Below are 20,947 nucleotides of genomic sequence, written 5' to 3' on the forward strand. Positions count from 1 at the left end.
GAAACATCGGAGGCCATGTAGAACGCTTCATGACAGTGTTTACGGTCATGAATGGCGGTGAGAGAGCCAAGGAATTTGTGTATACACTTTCTGTATTCTCGACGAACAGCATGGAGCGATCGTTTCGGTACGTACACAAGGCCACGACACGCGCGTATATCACTGGGTAAATACATGTTGCCACTCGTCCGCAACCTCCGCGGCATGATCAGTCTCGCCGAATGACATAGAGCGCGTGAGCTATATTGCTCAGGCCGAACTCCTCGCGGATGGCAGAGAGGACTTGCGGTCAGCAACGAGTTTTCCTGCACCTCTCAGTCGTCCCGGAGAAGTTGATATGTGCCGCATATGGTGGTTTTGCGCGAAGAAGCGTGCTATGAAATCCGGTAGATCCTCATCAGGAATGGCAGGGAGTCTTCGCAGACGCGTCGGCAGCAGCGGCCCTGAACCTGGAGGCCACCGACACTCACCACTGGAGATGACGATTGCGTCGACGACCCCGCCTGCTCGATCGGCTTCGCGTCGTCCAGCGCCTTGGCAGGAACGTTGTCCGATTCGTATACGGCCCCGGCACGTTCTCGGGCACGACCTACACCCAGATCACGGTTCAGCAGGGTGCCCACACGCGTGGACAGGCGGGGCCACTCACGCGGTGCTATAGTTGCAGATGTCGTCGACGGTGCGCGTCAGGTCCATCCGGCGCACTTGCCTGCCGCCTGCGCCCGGCTGGCTCTGCCAGTGGTTGACCTCGAAGTGCGTGTGGATGCTGTCCGCCGTGTGCGCACAAACTTTACCACCGGTACCTTCGCTCGTAGGCTGTGAGCATGACACCTGGCGGCTGAACGCAGCCTGGGGAGGTCGTGAGAGGTGCGATGCATTTCGCCAGGGCAGATAACTTACTGGGACGAGGTTCATGCGCGCTGAACACGCCACCTGCATGCTGCGTCAGGTAGCTCCGATGGTTATAGCGTGTGAGGATGAGTTGAATCCGTAAACAGAAAGTAAGCGGCGAGCGGGTGGAGGAGAAAGGCCAGAATCAGGAGATTGCCTTGGACGGCGCGCACCGTTCTCGCCTGGTCTCGCCGTTTGCGAGCGGTCCGAGGTCGCGGCAGGCAAAACCCCAGCGTCGCTGTTCCAGTCGCGCGCAATCGCAGCGTGCCCAGTCGTGCACGCAGCCCGACAATTGAAGCTCGTTGTCAGGCGCGCAGGCTCGCGGTGGACACGAGGTGGGACTCGGGCAGACCTCAGAAGAGCGCGCACCTGCACGAGAAGCGCACAGCGGCCGGATTCGCCACGAGCATCCGCATCGGCGTTCTTCGCGATCTGCGAAGACTTGGGGCGAGAAGAGAGACCGCGCGTCAGGGCTTGGCCAGGCAGGATATTAGGGGAAGTGACGCTTGATCGTGGGCGGGTGGCGGGGACGCTCGAAAGGAACGTTACTCTGCGCGACAGCAGTGCGGCGTCGCACAGAATGCCAATCAGAGTTGAAGCTTCCTCGCGCGCCTGCTTGGGATGATGTCCGCGCCGCTCGCGCTGCCGTCCGGGAGGGCCGCCGACTTCTCTCCGCCGATCTTCTTCCGCCAGGAGGGCCACCGTGATGGGCGAGTCGAGAGGGGGAAATTGCGAGGCAGAGAGGTCGGTGCCCTCTGGATGCGACCACCCGGCCCGAAGCCAACGCGAACATCGACAGAAGGCACCGCATAGTCTCACTGCGGTGCGGTGGAGAAGTAGGAGGGCGCTGGGCGCGAGCGAGATCGACGTGCGTTGGGAGATGCGCGGCATGCGGTTGCCAATGAAACCGCCTCGAAGATAAGCGTGCGCGAGCTTCCGAGAGTGTTCGCATTGATGCCACGACTTGATCTTTCGAGCGAGATTGGCACCGTGCGCGGCGCGCCCTCGCACACGGGCGATGGGTAGTTTGGCAGCAGGGACCGCAGGAGAGAGTGTTCCGTGCGCGGGAGCCCAGCGCGTTACATCGCGCGTATGGGTTGAGTGCGTATGGAGATCGTTCGACATCGACGGCCTGCGCATGATTGGGTAGCCGGGTTCGAGTAAAGCCGCATGTCTGGCACACACCTCCCCACGCGCTCCTTGTGATGGGCCCGCTGGTTGTCGGGGCAGGTGCGCTACCCAGCGCCCTAGCAAGCGACGAGGCTCAATCGTAGACGGCGAGTGTCCTGGCTGGTAAGACCGCGTCGAGGAAGGGCCTCTGTGAGCTTGCTGCGGACTGGTACCTGTCCAGGGAGTGCGTCCGATTTGTGGCACGAGTTGTTCGAACTCGTCTGTGACGTGTCGGTTGGAGTTTCCTAGCTGCTCGTGGATAGCTGTGGGCGGACGTTGGAGCTGACTGAGATAGAAGTCGTTGAATGCACGGGTGAGAGTACGAGTGACAGGGACAAGCTGTATGCGGAGTTCTCGAGGTTTCACGCCGTGCTCAAGCCCCGCCTGCCCGCTGCGGAAGCAGCTAAGCTGTGGCAAAGTTGAGCAACACCTGTATACAGTGTTTGGCGTGTCTACACGGAGCAACTCACGTCTGCTGCTCGAGTCGGCGTGTCGATGTGTTGGCGAGAGTGGCACGAGGATTCTCTCGGCGGTGGAATCTTGCTGACCAACGGTACATGGTGGCTTGCAGCGGTGACGGCCGATTGATGTTCGTGAACACGTACGTCGAGTCCACTGCTGTCCGCCGATGCGATGTCGTGGTCGTGCACATACTCGGTGTGACAATACGCGCTCGACGCGCGCGCGGCGTCGGGGGACCCCCAGACTGGGGTTAGCGGCGCCCCTTGAGGCGGGATGTCATTTGTGTGTACGGAATCATCCGATCACTACTCTATGAACACCAACGCTGGTTCGTGAAGCGTTCAACGCCAATGTTTCAACGCTGGAGGGGGAATCAACCAACGTCCGTCACCCAGAAGGTTGCCCATGTGGCGGCTATGCAATACTTTCCTTATTGGGTATCATTCCTTCCCGATCCGTCAACCACTCACGCGCCGCGCTTCTTTCGAACCGCCTCCCACTCGCCGACGTCTCTTCTGCTAGTCTCTCACTCTCGCTTACATGCTCATGTCTCTTCGTGTGTATTGATACTGGGCCGCGTCAGGCCGTGTCGCCATGATCCCTATCGCAGTCCCGACTCGGGCCCATTGGTGCGACGAGACGGTCGCGACGCTCGCCGGCTTGTATGGTCTGCAACGGAGACTAGACGGTCGGCGGTCGCGTGTGCAACACTAGTCGAGTAGCAAGTCGAGCAGAACGAGTCGGGTCGAGTCGCGTACCGATATCAGTAAGTGTTCCTCTGGTTTCGGCGGACTAACTACTCGTTACAGACCACCACCGTCGTCCTTCACCAAGCCCGGGCCCTACGTCCATCTCGACTGCTCAACCTCCCTGCATCAGGACGAGCGCGCGCGTTTCTTTTTGTTTTTGTCGTCGCCACGCACACATTCTCCACGACAGCAGGGACACGCGAGTGCATATCAACCAGGACATCTGCATCAACCTCCGGCGGCGTCTGCCCTCAGCAAACCTCGAGCGCAACGTTGGGAGATGGCCCGGTCAAGTGCACGAATGGTTACGGTGTGATGAGGTGCGCGTGCGTTGTGCACATTCGTCGACGGCGCGATAGTGGGCACACACGGGGTGATCCTGCTCGACGACGGGATAGCGCGAGCGGTGTGAGCCGCATATGATGGAGGGCGGACAAAGGGGTCGATTCCCGTACTTCCGGCAACCTCGATCGCCTCGTTCGCAGTACGTGCCGCACAACCGCTATCCTCCGACACCGCTCTTCTGTTCCCCGTCCCCATGCTCGTCGTCCTCTCCCTCGACGACCTCTCACCCTAACGCTGCAGCCATGACGTCCGCAGTTGCTCGCCTCCACCGCACACAAGCACTCTCCCTCGCGTCCTCGTCCAGCCGTGTCATGACGTACGTTCCTCCCCACCGCCGCCATGCCACGATGTCCACCTTCTCGCGACGACCCGCCGACTACAACATCCTCCGACCGCAACATCCGTCCAAGCTGCTGGGACAGACACCCCCTGTGATCATTCCCTTCTAGAAGGCGAAGGCGAACGAGCCGTCGACAAACGCGGCGTCGCCGCAAGTAGCAACGCGCCCGCCGCCCGCTCCGAAGGCCGAGCGGCGCAAGCCCACTATCACACCGGCCGAAGCTGTCGTGCGTAGCCCCGGACCCCTCTAGTCACGACCTGTACGAGACCAACGACGTGCGGTGCGTCTGAGACACCCGGCGCTGTGCAGCGGCTCTGCGCACTGCTCAAGGCGCCCACACCCCAGCTCATACAGATATGCGTGCGGAACAAGGGCTGCGCAGGGCTCTCGTACCACCTCGAGTACCTCGCCAAGCCCGGCAAGTTCGACGAGGTGGTCGAGCAGGACGGCGTGAACGTCCGCATCCTCATCGACAGCAAGGCGCTCTTCTCCATCATCGGAAGGGAGATGGACTGGTACGAGGACGCACCCAGGTGCGTTATTTATCCGTACTTTCTCCTGTGATCGCGCTCATCTGGCCCGGTATGCGTAGCGCGAAGTTCGTGTTCAAGAACCAGAACATCAAGGACCCTTGCGGGTGCGGAGAGTCGTTCAGCGTCGGCTCGTGTGCGGCGCGAGGTGTACGCTGACCACGTTCTTTATATCCCCCGGATGATGCCTGCGCGCACGAGCTAATATCGGCCTGCTTCACCACATCTGTGTTAATATATTTCTACCCGGTGATATACTAGACAGTATTCGAACCGTAAGCTTCACCGTCTCAGGCTCATGAGGCGCGATATTGTTGCATGCAAGTAGGGAGTCTGAACGACGCTTGGTTAGTACCTACGCTTCGCTGTGTTGCCACAATGCCTGCATGTTTTGCGTCGAGACACCAGGAGGTCATGACGACATTCTCGCTCGAGCCTCAACGTTCGTCAACGTCATCTGGAGGTGGAAGACTTCGGTGAACTTAGTTGGATTCTCCGTGTTGTCCTCTCCCTGCGCTCAGGCTTAAGGTTCATTAAATACGGTCCCAGTATCGACGGGGGCCTGGTGTCTGGGGCAATCGAATGTCTGTCTCGATCACAGCAGCCATACTGCCGTCAGTCCAGTCTTTGAATTCAATTCCCCATGTAGCATAAGTGGGCGCGAATTCTTTACCCGACAACAGCAACATGTCGACCCGCGGCCGCGGGGCCATTCTGTACGTTGGGACCGCGCAACAAATTAGCAGAAAGGCCTCACGATGATGGTCCTAAGGCTACTCACGAACTCCATGCGACGATACGAGCCAGGATGAAGGGTTGCAAGGATGTTAGTCCGTGCTGCCTTGAGGACCTTTGGCTAGGGGGTGCGCATCCTCCCCAGCGGTGTTCTTCTGTTCAGCTTGCATACTCTGACGATGTATCTCTTCCATGTCCTGGATCCAGCTGATGAATTCTAGGAAGTTATGCACAGTGCTCCGAGGGACTCTCAGCTTTCCTTCGCGATTTGACCAACTCCATAGTACTACATACCTCAATATACCTCGTCCATGCGAGTGTGGCATCTTCCGCCTGACGAGCTCGTCCCACCGATCGTATCGTTCTCGTTTTGCTGAACCCATCCCACTAAGCTCAGTGCCAGACATCCAAAGGGTTTCTTCGTCGTGAATGCCTATACAGAAGCCACGCGACGCAATAGTACCAGAGAAGCGCTTCTCCTGCAGTGTATAGTCCAATCGCACCAGGACATCATCCTGCTCCATTGTCGTCAGCAGTCCGTCCAGGTCTTCGGCCATCTGGTCTATCAGAAGATATAACACAATGGCCATAGCTTGGAAGTGTTTCGAGACGATGCGAGACAGGATGTGCGGGATCCATAGCCAGTCTGCAAAGGGGTACCACAGGTGGATATCCAACCTCCGCAGGTGGTCGTGGTGTGACAGGTTGCAATGTCGCTCTGTAGGCATGAAACAATCAGCGAAGTGGCTCAAGAGATAAGTAGGAAAACCTGCCGACTGTGGCATCAATTGCATCATCACGAACAGGAGAACTGAGGGCAATATGGAGCTGAACTAATTCTGCAGACGTGGAACTCGCATCCAGCATAGTCTGGCTTCTGCTGGCTGCCGAGGATGCATTCACCTCGTTGGGCACCCCAAGTTCGAGAATGCGCACTCGAGAAGCCCGGCTGATGTGCACAAAGACGTCTTCGACTGCTGGTGCAACCCATCGCACGTCGAGATGCTCCAGATTTGCACAGTTCAGGGGGAGAGAGGCCGGGGAGACGTGCTGTTTCTGCAAGCAGTCAACCTCGAAGCACCATAATTTCCTAAGCCGCGGGAGTGCTGAAACGAGGTGGGACAGCTGGGCGACGCTCGACAAGGTGACCTTGGAGATGTTTAGAGTGTCGATGTAGCTGAACACCCCTAGGAAGCCGATATCCTCCATTCGGACCGAGCCGATGGTCCACTCAGCATCTTCAATGGTGATCCTCGACAACCTCGGAGCCTTGCCCGCGAGCATAGCGGCAAACGTCCCCAGGTGCGGGATTGCTTGACGCTTCCCGGGAGAAGCACCCGATATGACGACCTGTTGAATGACCTCACGGAGGCGAGGTTTTGCGCGGAGCGTCTTGGAGAGCGAGAGGACGTCCGTCCGGTCTCGTAGATGGATGCGTTGACGAAGATGGTACCACGTCAGGAAGTACCAGTCCTGGCATACGAGCGCGCAGGATGTGAGAGTGGTCAGATGTGGCTCGCCCTTTGCAATAGGATAACCCGTATCCCATCCCGCAGCCACGTAGTCGATGATCCGTTCACAGACCTCCACAGGAAGCCGTGGGATCGCAGGTCCGTGAGAGGAGCCCTCGGATGTTGATACAGCTGTAGTACTGTAACCCACATGTGTAAACTAAAGTACCTGCATCTGGACAGTGGCACTTACATTGACTCTGCTCTATCCATTCCGTTGACGTGGGATGTGCGCTACGGCGACGTGACCGCGCTGTCGCACAGATGAGAATCTCCTGCCCGTGCGCGGCGACAGCAGACCCTCGACGGTGGAAACACGTTACTAATAACCTCATCATCTCAGACTGCGGCTCTCCAAGAACAAACATAGTGCGATAGCACACTACCTGATGTCCGGTATGTACACTGGCTCCCAGACAAGCCAGATGCGCCGTCTTGGTCGTCGATTCGCGCGGTGCTGGCACCCGTTGATGGTCGCGACGCTAAAAGGCAAGCACGGTGTCAGTAAAGATATCCGTTGGCGAAGGCGGAGTCATACTTTGTGAGGACTTCAAATGGCTCTTGGTCTGCGTTGCAAGAACTCAGGCTTGAAGCTGGACGAGGGGGAGGGCACGGGGGCAGCGAAGGCGATGATAACTGGTATATATGCATCGATGCAACGTAGCGCGCGCTCGCCGGCGGGTATAGAAGCGTCGAACACAGACACACGCCGTCGCAAGTGGTTCTTTGCTTCGAGTAAGTAGGCGCGGTGAGATCCAGACTGTCCGCAGTCATTGCGAGGATAGCCCTCTACGGCCTGGAGACTCTGCAAAGCAGTACTCATGTCACTGATTTCATCCAGCGGCGATGCACGAGAAACACATACAGAGGACCACTCTCCTTGAATACAGTGCCGCACCTCGTTCTAGTGAGCGCGCGGCGCGAGGCAGGCTGTCCGAACCTTGAGCTTCTTCAATGGGTGCCTATCGATAACCAAGGCGGACCACATAGACGTAGGCCGGTGACCGCCGTATGCATGCTGGGGGATACGCCGGTTACTTGCCGGCGGTAGGCATCGCGTTGTGTGACCTGGACATTTGACAATCATACAACGACACCTGGCGACCGAAAAGCTCTCCAGCGCTGGTGGCTACCGTCGACGTGCAGAGCTGAGAGCAGCGTGCGTCCTTTACAGGCATTCAAGTTACTATGTACATACAGTGCTGGCTCGCGCATTTGAGGTCCTGTCAGTGTCAGGGCCGGCCCGGATGCCCACCGCAGTGTTTGAATCTGAGCTCATGATCAGGCTCGCAATCGGCGCAACACAATCGACTTACAGCACCGTGACGCTCGACACGCCCACATCCGAAGAAATGTCACGATGCAATTGAATGGAAATACTATAAGACTACACGACGGTCTACAGGATACAGTAGTACATATGTATGTGCGCGGTGGGTAAGTAAGCAGAACAGCGGGTGTGCGTAGATGAGTGGGTTGTGTATCATATGTATACAGCTGCCAGAACATGAATCAGGACCAGCGACAGCAACGAGAAACGGTGCGCATTATCCAGTCGGAACGGGCAGAGAGAGGCAGACAGGTCCCAGGAAACAGGCTCGATGACGGAATGGAATGATAGGCTCAGAGAAACAGTACGCGCGCATGACAGCAATCCACAGCGTGACGTCCAGGGCGCCGGTCAACGGTGGGGGAACGTAAGGGAGGGGGCAGGTGGCCTGATTGAATGCGGGATCCAGCGACAGCAATGACCGAAACAAGGTGCGAGGGTGAAGGTCCGAGAGGGAAGCACGCGAGGTAAAGCCCCCGGGGGGCGAGTCGGCATGAGGCACAAAGCCTCTTCAGGCTCAGACGGTGTCCATCCGCGACGTACGCTTGATGCTCGGTCGTTTCGTCAACATCGCCTCGCCCTGCACGCCCTCCTTGGGCAGCTCCGTCGGGCTCGCGCCCCGCTTCGTCCCGCCCGGCGACATCGACAGATGCCCATCGACCGCGGCGTCCTCCCGCATGTAGGCAGAGATGCTGCGTTTCCGCGACACACCCCGCTCTCGCAGCGACGCACCCGAGCCCACGGAAGACAGGGTCTCCAGTGAGTGCATGGGCCCGTCCATAGGGACGTCTTGACGGTCTGCGAGCAGCGCACCCTTGACGTTTCGAGAACCCTGCGGTGACAAACGACCCAGCTCCTCCGCCTTCCTCTCCTCGTCCACGATCATCAGCGTCCCTTCGACCACAGCGCGATACACGAACACGTATTGCCGCAAGCTCTGGCACAGGCTCATGCGCTGCTCCCTCATGTCCTCGATCACCCGGCGGATAGGCTCGTCGTACGTCGAGAGCAGCGGCGGCGACATGTCGGTGTGCAGGCGACGCGGCTGGGTATAGTCGAAGACGCGCCCGCGCTGGTACTGCGAGCCCTCGCCTTGGACAGTGCCCTCCTCGTCCGCTAGCCCTCCCGCAGGTGCAATCGTGTCCAGACTCTTCGACGAGCGAGATTCGGCGTAGGGAGGCGAGTCCGCAGGGCGCACCGCCGACCTCCAGGTGTCAAGACGACTAACGTGCGCCTCCACGTCCGACTGGCGCTGGGAACGACGCGCATGATCCGGGGCCCGTCCAAAGAAGGCTCACCGACAACCGCATAGCTTTGAACGTGGGATCGAGGCTGCGCAGGGTTCTGAACAGAGGAAAACGAACGCGGGGCCAATGTCGCAATCCAGTCCAGTACCAGCGAATAGCGCTGGGCAGGATCTGTATGTAGCTGCAGTTCTTTCGATGGCCGGGATGAGTGATACCTCGGCTCTGTGCGGTCGCGAGTCCAGAATGGCGCTGCTCTTGCATGACCAGTCGTATGCGGGCCCTCGTACTTGTCCAACATTACCTGTCTTCTGTATGCCCTGCTGCATCCGCTCGGGCATCAACATGGTCGTGGAACACGCGACCACCCCGCTTGACATCGATGCTGTCGTGTCCTCGGTGTGATCAATGACCGTCTTGCGCACGCTTCAATGACCTCTTCTGCGTGTCCAACTGCATATCCAACAAAGTCATGCGTGATACGCACGTTGGTCAGGGACGACACTAAAAGGAATATCTACGTACATTTCAAGGGTGAAGGCGATGTAGCACAGGCGCACAATGGCCACATGACATCTCCATGACTGCGAAGACGACCTCAGCAATGCCATATACGCTCAGCGGGACTGGACAGCATACCTGTAATCCGCTTATCCGATACATCGACTGACCTTGATTTGACACCGCCGATGTCAGGTACATAGGTAGGGTGGACGAAGGACTAAATGCGCATATGTGTGTATGTCAGACAGGCCTGTCGGACGCGAACGTGACATACCTAGAGCGGCTGGATGACACGTCGAACGCAGGCACGGCCGCAATCAATCTTCGGCCGGACCAATGTGCGAAGGCGTTGTGCGGACAGGGCGGAAGTACGGCCAGGCGTGCGTCTGCGCAACGTTGTGGCTTTCTAACGATGGTCTGTGTGATGGACGCGGTTAACGAGAGTGTTCAGCTGCCAGTGTTCACAAAATGTCAGCAGCGATACTGCGCGGATAAAGGGCGAGGACTCACGGGATGAAGACAGCCTGCATGCTGTCAGAGTTTGTCGTCCGGGTATACGAAGCGTATAATGAACCCGCGAAGGCGCTGAGCTGCCAGATATCGCACCAGTATTGATACTAGTACAGGTCCATCTGTAGGAAAATGGCTTAAAGACAATAGGTACAGGTCAAAGACGTTCCAGTCCAGACGCACGCGGTGACATACCGTCAGCTTAAGCTTAGGAAGAGGCGGACTGGTCTTCGGGTGGATGAAGCGCCGCACACTCGTAGGGCAAGCAGCAGTCGAGCACTGGCTTCGCCTGACGGCCGATCACTTATCAGTAGCAGCGCATCGTAGCAGAGCGGAGGAAAGGACGATGTTAAACGAGATAGAGGAAATGTCGCAGTGAGGCCGAGTACAGCTTGATCGAGAGCACGAGATGTCGACGGTTGGTCGACGGCCTGTCGTGCTGGCCGGGCCAAGAACGGCGAGCGGACTGTCCGCGCGCAATCCGATGCACAGGGACACCGTCTCAGCGTACGCAGAGAGCAGGTCGTCCCAGTCGCAGACGTCGCCGCCGAAAGACTCAAAGAGAGAGCACTCGCCGCTCCTGCCAGTCACCGGCCCTATCGATCCGCCCGCCTTCTCCGACATTTATCCGACCGGTCGACTCGCTGCCTGCTCGACGCTCGTCGTTGTTTTCACCGCCCAGTCTGGCACGATGCATGAATCCTGCCTCTGTGCACTGCGACCGTCGAGGGTGGACCGCCCGCACTGTCCAGGAAGGTACCGACGCACTGGCCGCCTCCGAGGCCTGACTTCCGCCCGTCGCAGCGCCATCTCCCTCCAGGCCACCATTGCTGGATACGTGCCCTTTCGCCCCGCGACCTCTTTGGCCGAACTCTCCACCATCCTAGCTACCCTGCCTTGTCACCGTGGCTCTCGTGCTCATTCACGGCTGCCTTCCTGACACATCAGCGTCTCAGGCTGGGCCTCCGTCTGCCTGTTCGTCTCGACACCGTCCTACAACTCTGCTCGTCGTCACTGAGCGTTCACGAGTAGTCAGTACAACCACCGCAGGGTCACGGAAGTGGACCTCCTCTGGGCTCATGAGTACACTGTCACGCGCTATGAAGCTGCATGCCTGTTCGTCCGGTGCGCGGGCAGTACCTGAAGGTAAGTGCCATCATACGGCTGCCTAGCACCGTTGAACGTTGAGCAGATGCATTATAATTGCCATACATTCCAAACAACGCTAGCGCATCCATGCACACCGTTCTCTAGGTACGCCGTCTCTTCGTATTGTCCGACTCAACTCGGTGCATCGTATGCTTACTGAGTATACGGGGTTTGGATCTCCTATGACACACGACTCGTAGGCCCCTGGCATTACCTCGTCCCTCGCCTGACTCGCGGGGTCTCTCGGAAGACATCGGCCGCAGAACACCAGGAAACTTTGGTCCATCTCGCTCCCACCCTTTGTTCAATCCCGCCAGACCTTGTACTCGGTTCGTCGTGAGTGGGCGCGTTAATGGGTGTCCTTATGGCTGATGCAATGGTTGGCAGGTCTTTCGGAGTGAACCCCTCCTGGCGGACCGGACTTGGTCGCTCGCGGAATCATACGTCGTGGCTAAATGAAATCTCTTCACGTCGCTGGTCCGTTCGTCCTCCCACTGCTTTGTTTGCTTATCGGGTGTGCATTCTTCGTCGCCACTGTATGTCATTTCGAGTGCAATCAACAATCGATCCCTATCCCGGACAATGTATCGCATTGGACGCGAATGGCAACAATCTACAATGCCATTTCATCGAGAACGCGATGTCCCTCCCATCGTGCCGTGGTATGTCACCATTTCGCGGATCTTCCAGTGGCATTGGCGGTTACTGCAAGTGCGCTCATAGCAGCCCGTAGACGTGCAATACATTCTTGCTTGTCCTGCCCTTGTCCCTCAGATTCTAGCTCGCTAGCCGCTGCATCAGCAAGCCTCCCAAGACGATCTGGCATGTTTGCGTGCATGCTGCACGGTTGTTGAAAATATCCTCCCGACCTCTTACCGCACCTGTGCGGCGGTGACAGCCCGAATTTCTGACACCTTGCCCGCAGCGCTACGATGGTCTTCGCCTGGCACCTTTGATTATAATTGCCTGCTGCACCGACAGTTTCCTCGGCTCACGCACGGTTGCCATGTCTCCGGCGCTGCTCGACTGTCCTGCAGAGTTCAAGGGTGATCTCATACTCACGAGAGCTCTGATCACAACGTGATTGCGTGCTCGGCGATGAACGCGAAGCGCAATGCGAAGATCGTCGCTTCGTCAGGGATGTACAAGACATCTCGCAGTCCAGTACGCGCGTTCACATGGTCTCGAGATCGCTATCGAGGGCAGTGGTCGCAGCCCTGTAGGCACATCCTTCACCGAGGGCCACTGCCCTCAGCCGCTAATTCAACTACGCCCGCGTCGACCCTGAGAGGAAGATCGGCTACGTTTCAGGCGGAGCGATCTGCGAGACCATCGACAAGGCCGCAACTGAGCATCATGGCTTTGCGACAGTCGGCGGTACGTATGTTTCGTTACTTTCCGCGTAGTATGACTACGCGTTCACTGATGCCTGACATAGACTGATGTAGCTGGCCTGATCATCGGCGGAGGCTACGGCTACCTGTCGCCGTCTCACGGAATCGCTCTCGACAACGTCCTCGAGGTAGGTCTCATTCAGCTTTATGCTGCACGTATCCTCACATGTTCCTAGGCCACCACTGTCCTCGCTTGGCCGTCAAGGCGAGCAAGATAGAACCCGAGCTATTCTGGGGCATCCGCGGTGGTGGGTCCAACTCCGGTGTCGTCTCTGGTCTCGGTTTCCAGCTCTACGACCAGCGCCGAACCGTCTTCGTTACGTCGCAATCTACGACCGTAATCAGCTCTAGGCGCTGACCGAGGTCACTGCGGAGTGGTGGGACGACCCGGGCGACAAGTCCTCGCAGATCCAGACAGCAGTCGTTGGGCCTAATGGCAAGCCTGTCGTGGCCGCCCCAACCTTCTGCGACGGCTCCGAGGCGGAGGGCCGAGCGTTCTACAAGATGTTCGTTGGCATTGATCCCATCTGAGGTTGCCAACGCGCTGCAGGTGCCGTTCTTTCAGCTCTTGTTGCCCGTATGGTCATTCATCTAACGCAGTGCCTCACATAACCCGGTCGCATACCACGGTCGTCGTCGGTCACGGTGTCTATCATAAAAGGTACCGCGCATCGCAAGCCCGAATACGAGACCGTGTTCAAGGCGTTAGATCGTGCCGCCGAGCCCATCGCCTGCCCGGGTCTGAACCCGATGGCCACATTGAGGCACTTCCCGCTCCACCAGATCGTCGCCCAAGACAGCGAGGAATCCCCATTCCGCCGTGACTCCGTCCTGTCCGTGCTCGTCAACGCGCTGTGGGTCGAGGATACGCCGGAAGATTTGAAGCGCGGTCGCAACAATGAACACCGTTGCGGCGAGTTTCTTTCTATTTGGCATCTATTTCTGGTAGGTCAGGACTGCGCCCACATGCAGGATCCCGCGTACGCCGGCCACTTCGAGGGGTTGACGGAGCCTGGGGCGAGGAAGCGACTGGAACAGCTGGAAGAGGACTACTAGCCCTGGCGCAGCAACCGGCTCTTGAGATAGTTTTGCAAGATAGGCTTTCGCCTCGTCTGCCTATGCCTCTGACCCGTCTCACGATTGCGACCACAGTGTATCCCAGTCGTCCCTTTGGAACCTCCATGGGCCGTCCAAGGCTTGTCCGCGATCGTTCGCGGCTCTTTGTTCCCGTGCGGGACTACGTGGTGTCTCGTGTGGATGCGAGTACACTTCTGTCACGCTCACGCGCCAGTCGCACCGTTGTGCGCGTCATGAAGGTCCTCGGAGGAGAAACCATCGGAGTAGAAAGCTTCTTGAAAGAGTTCACGGCCATGAATGGCGATGAGGGCGGAGTATGAGCCAAGGACTTCGTGTACTTATACCCTTATTCTTGACGAACATGGAGCGATCATTTCGGTATGTACACAAGGCCACGACACGCGGGTACATCATTGAGTAAACTACATGTTGCTACTCGTCCGCAGCCTCCGCGGCATGATCAGTCTTGGCCCGAACGACATAGAGTGCGTGAGCTATCTTTCTCAGGTCGGACTCCTCGCGGATGGCCAGGGAAGACTTGCGGTCAGCAATGAGTTTTCCTGCACCTCCCATTCGTCCCGGAGACGTTGATATGTGCCGCATATTAATATTGTGGGTCTTGCGCGCAGAAGCGTACCATGAAATCCGGCAGATCCCTCGTCAGGATCGGCAGGGAGACTTCGCAGACGCGTCGGCAGCAGCAGCTCCTGAACCTGGGAGGCCACCGACACCCGCCACTGGGATGACGATTACGTCGACGAGCCCCGCCTGCTCGATCGGCTTTGCGTCGTCCAGCGCCTTGGCAGGAAACGCTGTCTGATTCATATACGACCCTAGCACGTTCTCGGGACACGACCTACACCCACTTCAAGGTTCAGCGGGGTGCCCACACGCGTAGACAGGCGGGGCCACTCACGCGGTGCTAGAGTTGCAGATGTCGCCGGCGGTGTGCGCCAGATTCATCAGGGCTCTGGTCGACCTCGAAGTGCGTGTTGGTTTTGTCCGCCGTGTGCGCACAAACGTTACCACCGGTGCCTTTCGCTCGTAGGCAGCGAGCACGACAGTGCCGCCTGGCGGCTGCACGCAGCCTGGGGAGCGCGAGAGAGGTGCGGTGCATTTCGCCAGGGCAGATACTGGGACGAGGCTCATGCGCCTTAAGCGCGCCACCTACATGCTACGTCAGGTACCTCCAATGGTTATAGCGCGTGAGGGATGACTCGAATCCGTGAGACGGGCAGGCAGGCGGCGAGCGGGATGGAGGAGAAAGGCCCAGAATCACAGCATTATCTTGGACGGCGCGCACCGTTCTCGCCGTCCGCCGTTTGCAAGCGGTGCGAGGTCGCGGCAGGCAAAGGACCCCCAGCATTGCTGGTTCCAGTTGGGCGCATTCACAGGCGTGCTCAGTCCGTGCACGGCAGCCAGATCGAGCTCGTTGTTACGCGCGAAGGGTCGCGGTGGACACGAGGCGGGAGTCGGGCAGACCTGACAAGAACGCGCAGCTGCACAAGAAGCGTACGAGGGGCCGGATTTGCCACGAGCATCCCATGCGTGGTCCTTGCGATCTGCGAGGGCTTGGGGAGTGGGAAGAGGGTCCACGCGTCAGGGCTTGACCAGGCAGGATACTCGGGGAAGCAGTGCCCGGGTAACGGGGACGCTCGAAGAGAACGTTATCCAGTGCGACAGCAGTGCGGCGCCGCGCAGAATGCCAGCCAGAGGTGAAGCATCCTCGCGCGCCTGCTTGGGAATGATGTCCGCGCCGCTCGCACTACCGCCCGCCGGAAGGGCTGCCGACTTCTCTGCGCTCGATCTTCTTCCGTCCAAGAGGGCCACCGTGATGGGCGAGCCAGAGGGGGAAATTGCGAGGCAGAGAGGTCGGCGCCCTCTGGATGCGACCACCCGGCCCGAAGCCAACGCGAACATCGACAGAGGGCACCGGCGCGTAGTCTCACTGCGGTTGCGGCGTGGAGAAGTAGGGGAGGGCGCTGGGCGCGAGCGACGTGCAGTTGTGGAAATGCGCGACGTGCGAGTTTGCCCATAGTTGAAGACGCCGCCCTCGAAGATGAGCGTGCGCGAGCTTTCCGAGTGGTCGCATTGATGCGCACGGCTTGATCTTTCGAGCGAGATTGGCCACCGCGCGCCGCGCGCCCCCGCACTCGGGCGATGAGTAGTTTGGCAGCGGGAACGGTAGGAGAAGAGTGACTTCGTGCGCCGGGATCCCAGCGCGTTCCATCGCGCGTACTGGTGTTGAGTGCGTACATATGGAGATCGTTCAACATCGACTACCTGCGCAGATTGGGTTAGCCGAGTTCGAGTAATAAACCGCATGTCTGGCACACACCTCCCACACGCACACGGTGATTCTTCGTAATGGGGCCCGCCGGTTGTCGGCGCAGGTGCGCTATCCAGCGCCTTGGCTAAGCGGCGGTGGCTCAATCGTAGACGGCGAGTGTCCCTGGGTTGGCAAGGACCGCGTCAAGGAAGGTGCCTTATGAGCTTGTTGCGGGCTGGGTACCTGTCCGGGGAGTTCTTCCGCGTTTGCAGCAGGAGTTGTTCGAGCTCGTCTATGACGTGTAGCTTGGAAGTCTCCCGGCTGCTCGTGGACGGCTGTGGGCGGGACGTTGTGAGCTGGCTGAGGTGGATAGAAGCCGTTGGATGCGCGAGTGATAGGGGCAGCGCAACGGGGACAAGCTGTATGCGGTGTTCTCGGGGCTTCCACGCCCTGCTCAAGCCCCGCCTGCCCGCTGCGGAAGCAGCTAAGCTGTGGTATGCCTTAGCGACACCTGCATAACAGTGTTCGGTGTGTCTACACGGAGCGACTCACTGATCAGCTGCTCGAGTCGGCGTGTCGATGTGTTGGTGAGAGTCTGCGAGAGTGGCACGAGTATGCTATCAGCGCTGGAATCCTGCTGACCAACGGTACATGGTGGCTTGCAGCGGCGAGGGTCTATTGATGTTCGTGAGGACGTCGACAACCATGGTGTCCGGGCGAGTCCATTGCTGTCCGCCGATGCGATGTACGGTTGCCCGATAGTCCGAGGCCGGGCATTTTTCACGACGCGCCCAAGACGCGCCTCAGCCACCGTCAGCCACGTCGCGTCCGAGTCGCTCGTCTTCCGCCAGCTCCATCTCCTCAACAGCTCACTCTGTGCTCACCCTGCGGTCATAGCAGTGCACTTGCTGCACTACAAGCATCGGGAACAGCAGAACAGAGGTATTGGTAAGCTCGTAACGGCCTTCAAATTGCCTCAAAGCTTGACGAGCCCGGGAAGTGGTAAGCGCCCGACGCCGCCGCGACTCGCTTCGAGGTCTGGTGGACACAACAACTAAGGTGCATGGCTGGGTGATACAAGTACACGGGATGCTGAACAGGTATGCAGATTATCATAGGATGGTATGGCACTCGGTATCGAATATTGAGCGTCCGGCAGGCCCAATAGAAATACTGTAAGGCATCCTGAGGCTCTCGGTTCAGGCATTTGGCGTGCTTGCTATGTCTGGTGGTGGGCCACCGGGGGTGATGTACACATAGGTAGATGTATGGTTCCAGACACCAGATATATATTTCGGTTCTGTAAATGTACACGAAGGTTTGTACTACTCCCAGACAAAGGTCTAATACTACTACTTATCACTCACCTGTCACAGCCGTGAATAGATGTGAAATTGTCATTGGACCTCCACTACGTCGGCACATCGTCGTGCTTAGTATGGCAGTGGACTTGAGACCAGTTTCTTTTCTTGCAATCAATATGCTGTCACTCCGAGTCGACATAGGATGTTCTAACTTGTTTGAGCCGTGCGCGTAGCAGACACAGTGTGCATGAATAGCTCACCATACAATATATTCTCTACCCATAGAAGCACCTCTCTTATCGTACAGTACCCTTAGTCTATCCAGAAAAGGGGGTGTAGGTATCCTCCAGACTTGTGCATTTGAGTCCGAGCGAGTCGCGGCGGCGTCGGGCGCTTACCACTTCCCGGGCTCGTCAAGCTTTGAGGCAATTTGAAGGCCGTTACGAGCTTACCAATACCTCTGTTCTGCTGTTCCCGATGCTTGTAGTGCAGCAAGTGCACTGCTATGACCGCAGGGTGAGCACAGAGTGAGCTGTTGAGGAGATGGAGCTGGCGGAAGACGAGCGACGCGACGTGGCTGACGGTGGCTGAGGCGCGTCTTGGGCGCGTCGTGAAAAATGCCCGGCCTCGGACTATCGGGCAACCGTAGCGATGTCGTGGTCGTGCCAGTGTACATACTCGGTGTGACAACGTGGCGCGCGGCGCAAGGGGACCCCGAGACTAGGGTTAGTGGTGAATCGCCGAGGCGGGATGTCATGTTACAGCCCCGATCACTACTCTATGGACACCATCGCTGGTAAATGAAGGACGGGCGCGGCGGGAAGCGTACAGTGCACAGCCAGTGCAGCGTCGGGAAGTGTGGAGGGGAAAACCGTCGGACGCCTGCGGGCGTCATCACAATCACGATTCTTTCTTTCTCTTTTCGCTCGTCTCTCCATCTCGCTGAGCGCGTTTTCTGACAGAGTGTTACAATACCATTCCACTACGGTACTACCGACTCTACCGGCGCGCTTACGACGAGCCAGAAGGCTGCGACGCGGACCCGCAAGTAGGACGAGACGAGCGCCGCAACGACGAGTGCCATGCCGCACCTGCTGGTCGCGATCAGCAAAAGCATCGCGTGCGTGCTGCCAGCATCCTACCGAGACAAGGGTCTGCCTTTTAACGTTCAACGTTCAACGTTCACCGCTGGAGGGTCAATCAACCAACGTCCGTCGCCTGGCAGAAGGGTGCTCATGTGGCCGCTGTGCGATACTTTCCTCATTCGGTATCGTTCCTTCCCGATCTAGCAACCACTCACGCGCCGCGCCTCTTAAGTTCGAACCGTCTCCCACTCGCCGACGTCTCTTCTGCTACTAGTTTGTTGTCTCTCACTCTCGTTCCCATGCTCATGTGTCTTCGTGTGTATTGATACTGGGCCGCGTCAGGCCGCGTCGCCCTGCTCCCTATCGAGTCTCCCCAGTTCTCTCATCTCGCAGTCCTGACTCCGGCACACTTGTGCGACGAGACGGTCGTGTCTGCAGCACTAATCGAGTAGCAAGTCGAGCAGAACGAGTCGGGTCGAGTCGCGCATTTTGATATCGGTAAGTGTTCCTCTGGTTTCGGCGGCCTGACTACTCATTACAGGACCACAACCGTCGTCCTTCACCAAGCCCTACGTCCATCTCGACTACTTGACCTCCCTACATCGGGACGGGCGCGTGTGTTTTGTTGCCGTTGTCGTCGCCACACACGCATCACGGCGAGCGCAAGTGCGGCGGGGCAGGCAGGCTCGCGGCGGGGTGGCTGCTGTTCGTCTCTACGCAAATGCATATTAACCGGGACATCATCCCTCAAGGCCTCAAGACGAGAGCGTCGCGACTCAGTGGCGGGGAGTCACCGCCCTCAAGCCCAATTACTGTGAGTCCACGTCGCCACCAACCCTCAAGCCTGGCGACTATGAGTCTGCTCTCCTCATCAACATCCGCTCTCTACCACCGTCGTCTTTCTTGCGGTCGTCGTCAGTAAATCTCGACCCCTCTGTCCGTCCTCTACCGCATGCGGCTCACACCGTTCGCGCTATCCCGTCGTCAAGCATGAGCACCCCGTATGTGTCCACTATCACGCCGTCGACGGCCTGCCTCGCCTATCCGCTCAACGCGTGCGCGCACCTCAGCATGCCGAAGCCGTTCGTGCACTTGACTAGGCCACCTCTCGACGTCGCGTTGGATTCCTGTACTTCAGGTAGCCTCGGCCGCCTCGTTCGCAGTAGGTGCCGCCCAAACGCTATCCTCCGACACCGCACTTCCGTCCCCATGCTCGCCGTCCTCTCCCTCGACGACCTCTCTCCCGAACGCCGCAGCCATGGCGTCCGCAGTTGCCCGCCTCCACCGCATGCAATGCCTACTCTCCCTCGCATCCTCCTTCACTGCGTCCCCGTCTAGCGGGGCCATGATCTTCCTCCCCACCCACCGCCGTGCCATGATGTCTGCCCTCTCGCGACGACCCGCCGACTACAACATCCGCCGATTGCCACGTCCGTCCAAGCCGCTGAGCCAGACACCCCCTGTGATCATTTCCTACTAGAAGGCGAAGGCGAAAGCTCCGTCGACGAACTTGCTCTCCCCCGATGCGGCGTCGCCGCAAGTAGCAGCGCGCCCGCCGCTCGCTCCGAAGAACGAGGGGCACAAGCCCACCATCAAACCGACCAAAGCTGTCATCACAGTCGTGCGTAGCCCCGGACCGCTCCACTCACGACCTGTACGCTGACAGACCAACAACGTGCGGTACAGACACCCGGCGCTGTGCGGCGGCTCCGCGTACTGCTCAAGGGGCCCACGCCCAGCTCATACGGATAGGCGTGCGGAACAAGGGCTGCGCAGGGCTCTCGTACCACCTCGAATACGTCGACAAGCTGGGCAAGTTCGACGAGGTGGTCGAGCAGGACGGCGTGAAGGTCCTCATCGACAGCAAGGCGCTCTTCTCCCTCATCGGCAGCGAGATGGACTGGCATGAGGACGCGCTCAGGTGCATTAGTCCCCCGTGTTCCCACCTGCGATCGTGCTCATCTCGCTCCGTATGTGCAGCACGAAGCTCGCGTTCAAGGACCCGAACATCAAGGACCCGTGCGGGTGCGGAGAGGCGTTCGGCGTCGGCTCGTGAGCGGCGCGCGCCGAGCCTGAGGTGTACGCTTACCGTGTTTTCTGTATCATCCCGGATGATGCCTGTGCGCACGAGCTATTCAATATCCCTGCTTCATCACATCTGTATTCATATACATCGCTACCCAGTAATACACTAGAGTGTTCGGACCGTACGCTTCGCCATCTCCACTCGTGAAGTACAGTACCGTAGCTATAGGTTTGGATGCAAGTGGCAGCTCTGTCACGACGCCGCTCCGTTAATATCTACGCTTCGCTGTACCATCGTGCTCACGTTGTCTCCGTGTTTCGCG

At 58.6% G+C, this 20,947-nt stretch overlaps 11 protein-coding genes across 11 annotated transcripts; 6 read left to right on the forward strand and 5 right to left on the reverse strand.

Annotated features, from left to right (window-relative positions):
* Positions 1 to 3,964: 3,964 nt before the first annotated feature.
* Positions 3,965 to 4,646, forward strand: B0H18DRAFT_959237 (uncharacterized protein; the record flags this gene model as incomplete). The annotated part of the gene is made up of 4 exons (XM_048042792.1): positions 3,965 to 4,048; positions 4,070 to 4,183; positions 4,267 to 4,490; positions 4,550 to 4,646. The coding sequence occupies 4 exons, from the start codon at positions 3,965 to 3,967 to the stop codon at positions 4,644 to 4,646; spliced, it is 519 nt and encodes a 172-aa protein (XP_047887244.1).
* Positions 4,647 to 5,211: 565 nt separating this feature from the next.
* B0H18DRAFT_92597 (uncharacterized protein) lies at positions 5,212 to 7,060 on the reverse strand. Its single transcript, XM_048041628.1, has 3 exons — positions 6,927 to 7,060; positions 5,996 to 6,873; positions 5,212 to 5,940 (listed from the first exon to the last, which is right to left on the reverse strand). Exons 1-3 carry the CDS (start codon positions 6,944 to 6,946, stop codon positions 5,315 to 5,317), a joined length of 1,524 nt encoding a protein of 507 aa, XP_047887245.1. The 5' UTR covers positions 6,947 to 7,060; the 3' UTR covers positions 5,212 to 5,314.
* A 1,342-nt stretch (positions 7,061 to 8,402) lies between these two features.
* B0H18DRAFT_92639 (uncharacterized protein) lies at positions 8,403 to 9,222 on the reverse strand. Its single transcript, XM_048041634.1, has one exon. It carries the CDS (start codon positions 9,085 to 9,087, stop codon positions 8,581 to 8,583), a length of 507 nt encoding a protein of 168 aa, XP_047887246.1. The 5' UTR covers positions 9,088 to 9,222; the 3' UTR covers positions 8,403 to 8,580.
* B0H18DRAFT_92609 (uncharacterized protein) lies at positions 9,223 to 9,872 on the reverse strand. Its single transcript, XM_048041629.1, has 2 exons — positions 9,833 to 9,872; positions 9,223 to 9,760 (listed from the first exon to the last, which is right to left on the reverse strand). Exon 2 carries the CDS (start codon positions 9,685 to 9,687, stop codon positions 9,358 to 9,360), a length of 330 nt encoding a protein of 109 aa, XP_047887247.1. The 5' UTR covers positions 9,688 to 9,760; positions 9,833 to 9,872; the 3' UTR covers positions 9,223 to 9,357.
* Positions 9,873 to 11,764: 1,892 nt separating this feature from the next.
* Positions 11,765 to 12,446, forward strand: B0H18DRAFT_92731 (uncharacterized protein). Its single transcript, XM_048041650.1, has 2 exons — positions 11,765 to 11,806; positions 11,858 to 12,446. The coding sequence occupies exon 2, from the start codon at positions 11,926 to 11,928 to the stop codon at positions 12,322 to 12,324; it is 399 nt and encodes a 132-aa protein (XP_047887248.1). The 5' UTR covers positions 11,765 to 11,806; positions 11,858 to 11,925; the 3' UTR covers positions 12,325 to 12,446.
* Positions 12,447 to 12,568: 122 nt separating this feature from the next.
* On the forward strand, positions 12,569 to 13,395 carry B0H18DRAFT_1107915 (uncharacterized protein; the record flags this gene model as incomplete). Its single annotated transcript, XM_048032733.1, has 5 exons — positions 12,569 to 12,634; positions 12,760 to 12,847; positions 12,919 to 12,996; positions 13,041 to 13,201; positions 13,228 to 13,395. The coding sequence occupies 5 exons, from the start codon at positions 12,569 to 12,571 to the stop codon at positions 13,393 to 13,395; spliced, it is 561 nt and encodes a 186-aa protein (XP_047887249.1).
* Positions 13,396 to 13,614: 219 nt separating this feature from the next.
* On the forward strand, positions 13,615 to 14,139 carry B0H18DRAFT_1215434 (uncharacterized protein; the record flags this gene model as incomplete). The annotated part of the gene is made up of 3 exons (XM_048036635.1): positions 13,615 to 13,753; positions 13,814 to 13,969; positions 14,021 to 14,139. The coding sequence occupies 2 exons, from the start codon at positions 13,615 to 13,617 to the stop codon at positions 13,918 to 13,920; spliced, it is 246 nt and encodes an 81-aa protein (XP_047887250.1). The 3' UTR covers positions 13,921 to 13,969; positions 14,021 to 14,139.
* A 462-nt stretch (positions 14,140 to 14,601) lies between these two features.
* On the reverse strand, positions 14,602 to 15,090 carry B0H18DRAFT_1124792 (uncharacterized protein; the record flags this gene model as incomplete). Its single annotated transcript, XM_048034909.1, has 2 exons — positions 14,602 to 14,797; positions 14,858 to 15,090. The coding sequence occupies 2 exons, from the start codon at positions 15,088 to 15,090 to the stop codon at positions 14,602 to 14,604; spliced, it is 429 nt and encodes a 142-aa protein (XP_047887251.1).
* Positions 15,091 to 15,349: 259 nt separating this feature from the next.
* On the reverse strand, positions 15,350 to 16,483 carry B0H18DRAFT_92695 (uncharacterized protein). The gene is made up of 2 exons (XM_048041645.1): positions 16,280 to 16,483; positions 15,350 to 16,224 (listed from the first exon to the last, which is right to left on the reverse strand). The coding sequence occupies exon 2, from the start codon at positions 16,215 to 16,217 to the stop codon at positions 15,609 to 15,611; it is 609 nt and encodes a 202-aa protein (XP_047887252.1). The 5' UTR covers positions 16,218 to 16,224; positions 16,280 to 16,483; the 3' UTR covers positions 15,350 to 15,608.
* Positions 16,484 to 19,032: 2,549 nt separating this feature from the next.
* On the forward strand, positions 19,033 to 20,011 carry B0H18DRAFT_1040959 (uncharacterized protein; the record flags this gene model as incomplete). The annotated part of the gene is made up of 4 exons (XM_048030566.1): positions 19,033 to 19,067; positions 19,095 to 19,227; positions 19,368 to 19,486; positions 19,508 to 20,011. Coding segments are annotated over 2 exons (368 nt in total), but the record flags the coding sequence as incomplete, so codon positions are not given.
* Positions 19,858 to 20,655, forward strand: B0H18DRAFT_1087515 (uncharacterized protein; the record flags this gene model as incomplete). The annotated part of the gene is made up of 5 exons (XM_048032177.1): positions 19,858 to 20,061; positions 20,083 to 20,220; positions 20,286 to 20,312; positions 20,339 to 20,520; positions 20,580 to 20,655. The coding sequence occupies 5 exons, from the start codon at positions 19,858 to 19,860 to the stop codon at positions 20,653 to 20,655; spliced, it is 627 nt and encodes a 208-aa protein (XP_047887254.1).
* Positions 20,656 to 20,947: the final 292 nt, after the last annotated feature.

This window comes from Fomitopsis serialis (genome assembly GCF_022376445.1).
Source record: "Fomitopsis serialis strain Sig1Antser10 chromosome Unknown B0H18scaffold_133, whole genome shotgun sequence".
Lineage (NCBI taxonomy): Eukaryota > Fungi > Basidiomycota > Agaricomycetes > Polyporales > Fomitopsidaceae > Fomitopsis > Fomitopsis serialis.

What these genes read in the sequence shown, in the direction of transcription:
- B0H18DRAFT_92597 (XM_048041628.1), bottom strand. Translation starts at nt 6,946, where the DNA reads ATGGATAGAGCAGAGTCAAT. An exon ending in ATGGATAGAGCAGAGTCAAT is followed by an intron (nt 6,874 to 6,926) that starts GTAAGTGCCACT and finishes TGTGGGTTACAG; the next exon opens with TACTACAGCTGTATCAACAT. An exon ending in TGCAATTGATGCCACAGTCG is followed by an intron (nt 5,941 to 5,995) that starts GCAGGTTTTCCT and finishes TCATGCCTACAG; the next exon opens with AGCGACATTGCAACCTGTCA.
- B0H18DRAFT_92639 (XM_048041634.1), bottom strand. Translation starts at nt 9,087, where the DNA reads ATGTCGCCGCCGCTGCTCTCGACGTACGACGAGCCTATCCGCCGGGTG.
- B0H18DRAFT_92609 (XM_048041629.1), bottom strand. Translation starts at nt 9,687, where the DNA reads ATGTCAAGCGGGGTGGTCGCGTGTTCCACGACCATGTTGATGCCCGAG.
- B0H18DRAFT_92731 (XM_048041650.1), top strand. Translation starts at nt 11,926, where the DNA reads ATGAAATCTCTTCACGTCGCTGGTCCGTTCGTCCTCCCACTGCTTTGT.
- B0H18DRAFT_92695 (XM_048041645.1), bottom strand. Translation starts at nt 16,217, where the DNA reads ATGTTGAACGATCTCCATATGTACGCACTCAACACCAGTACGCGCGAT.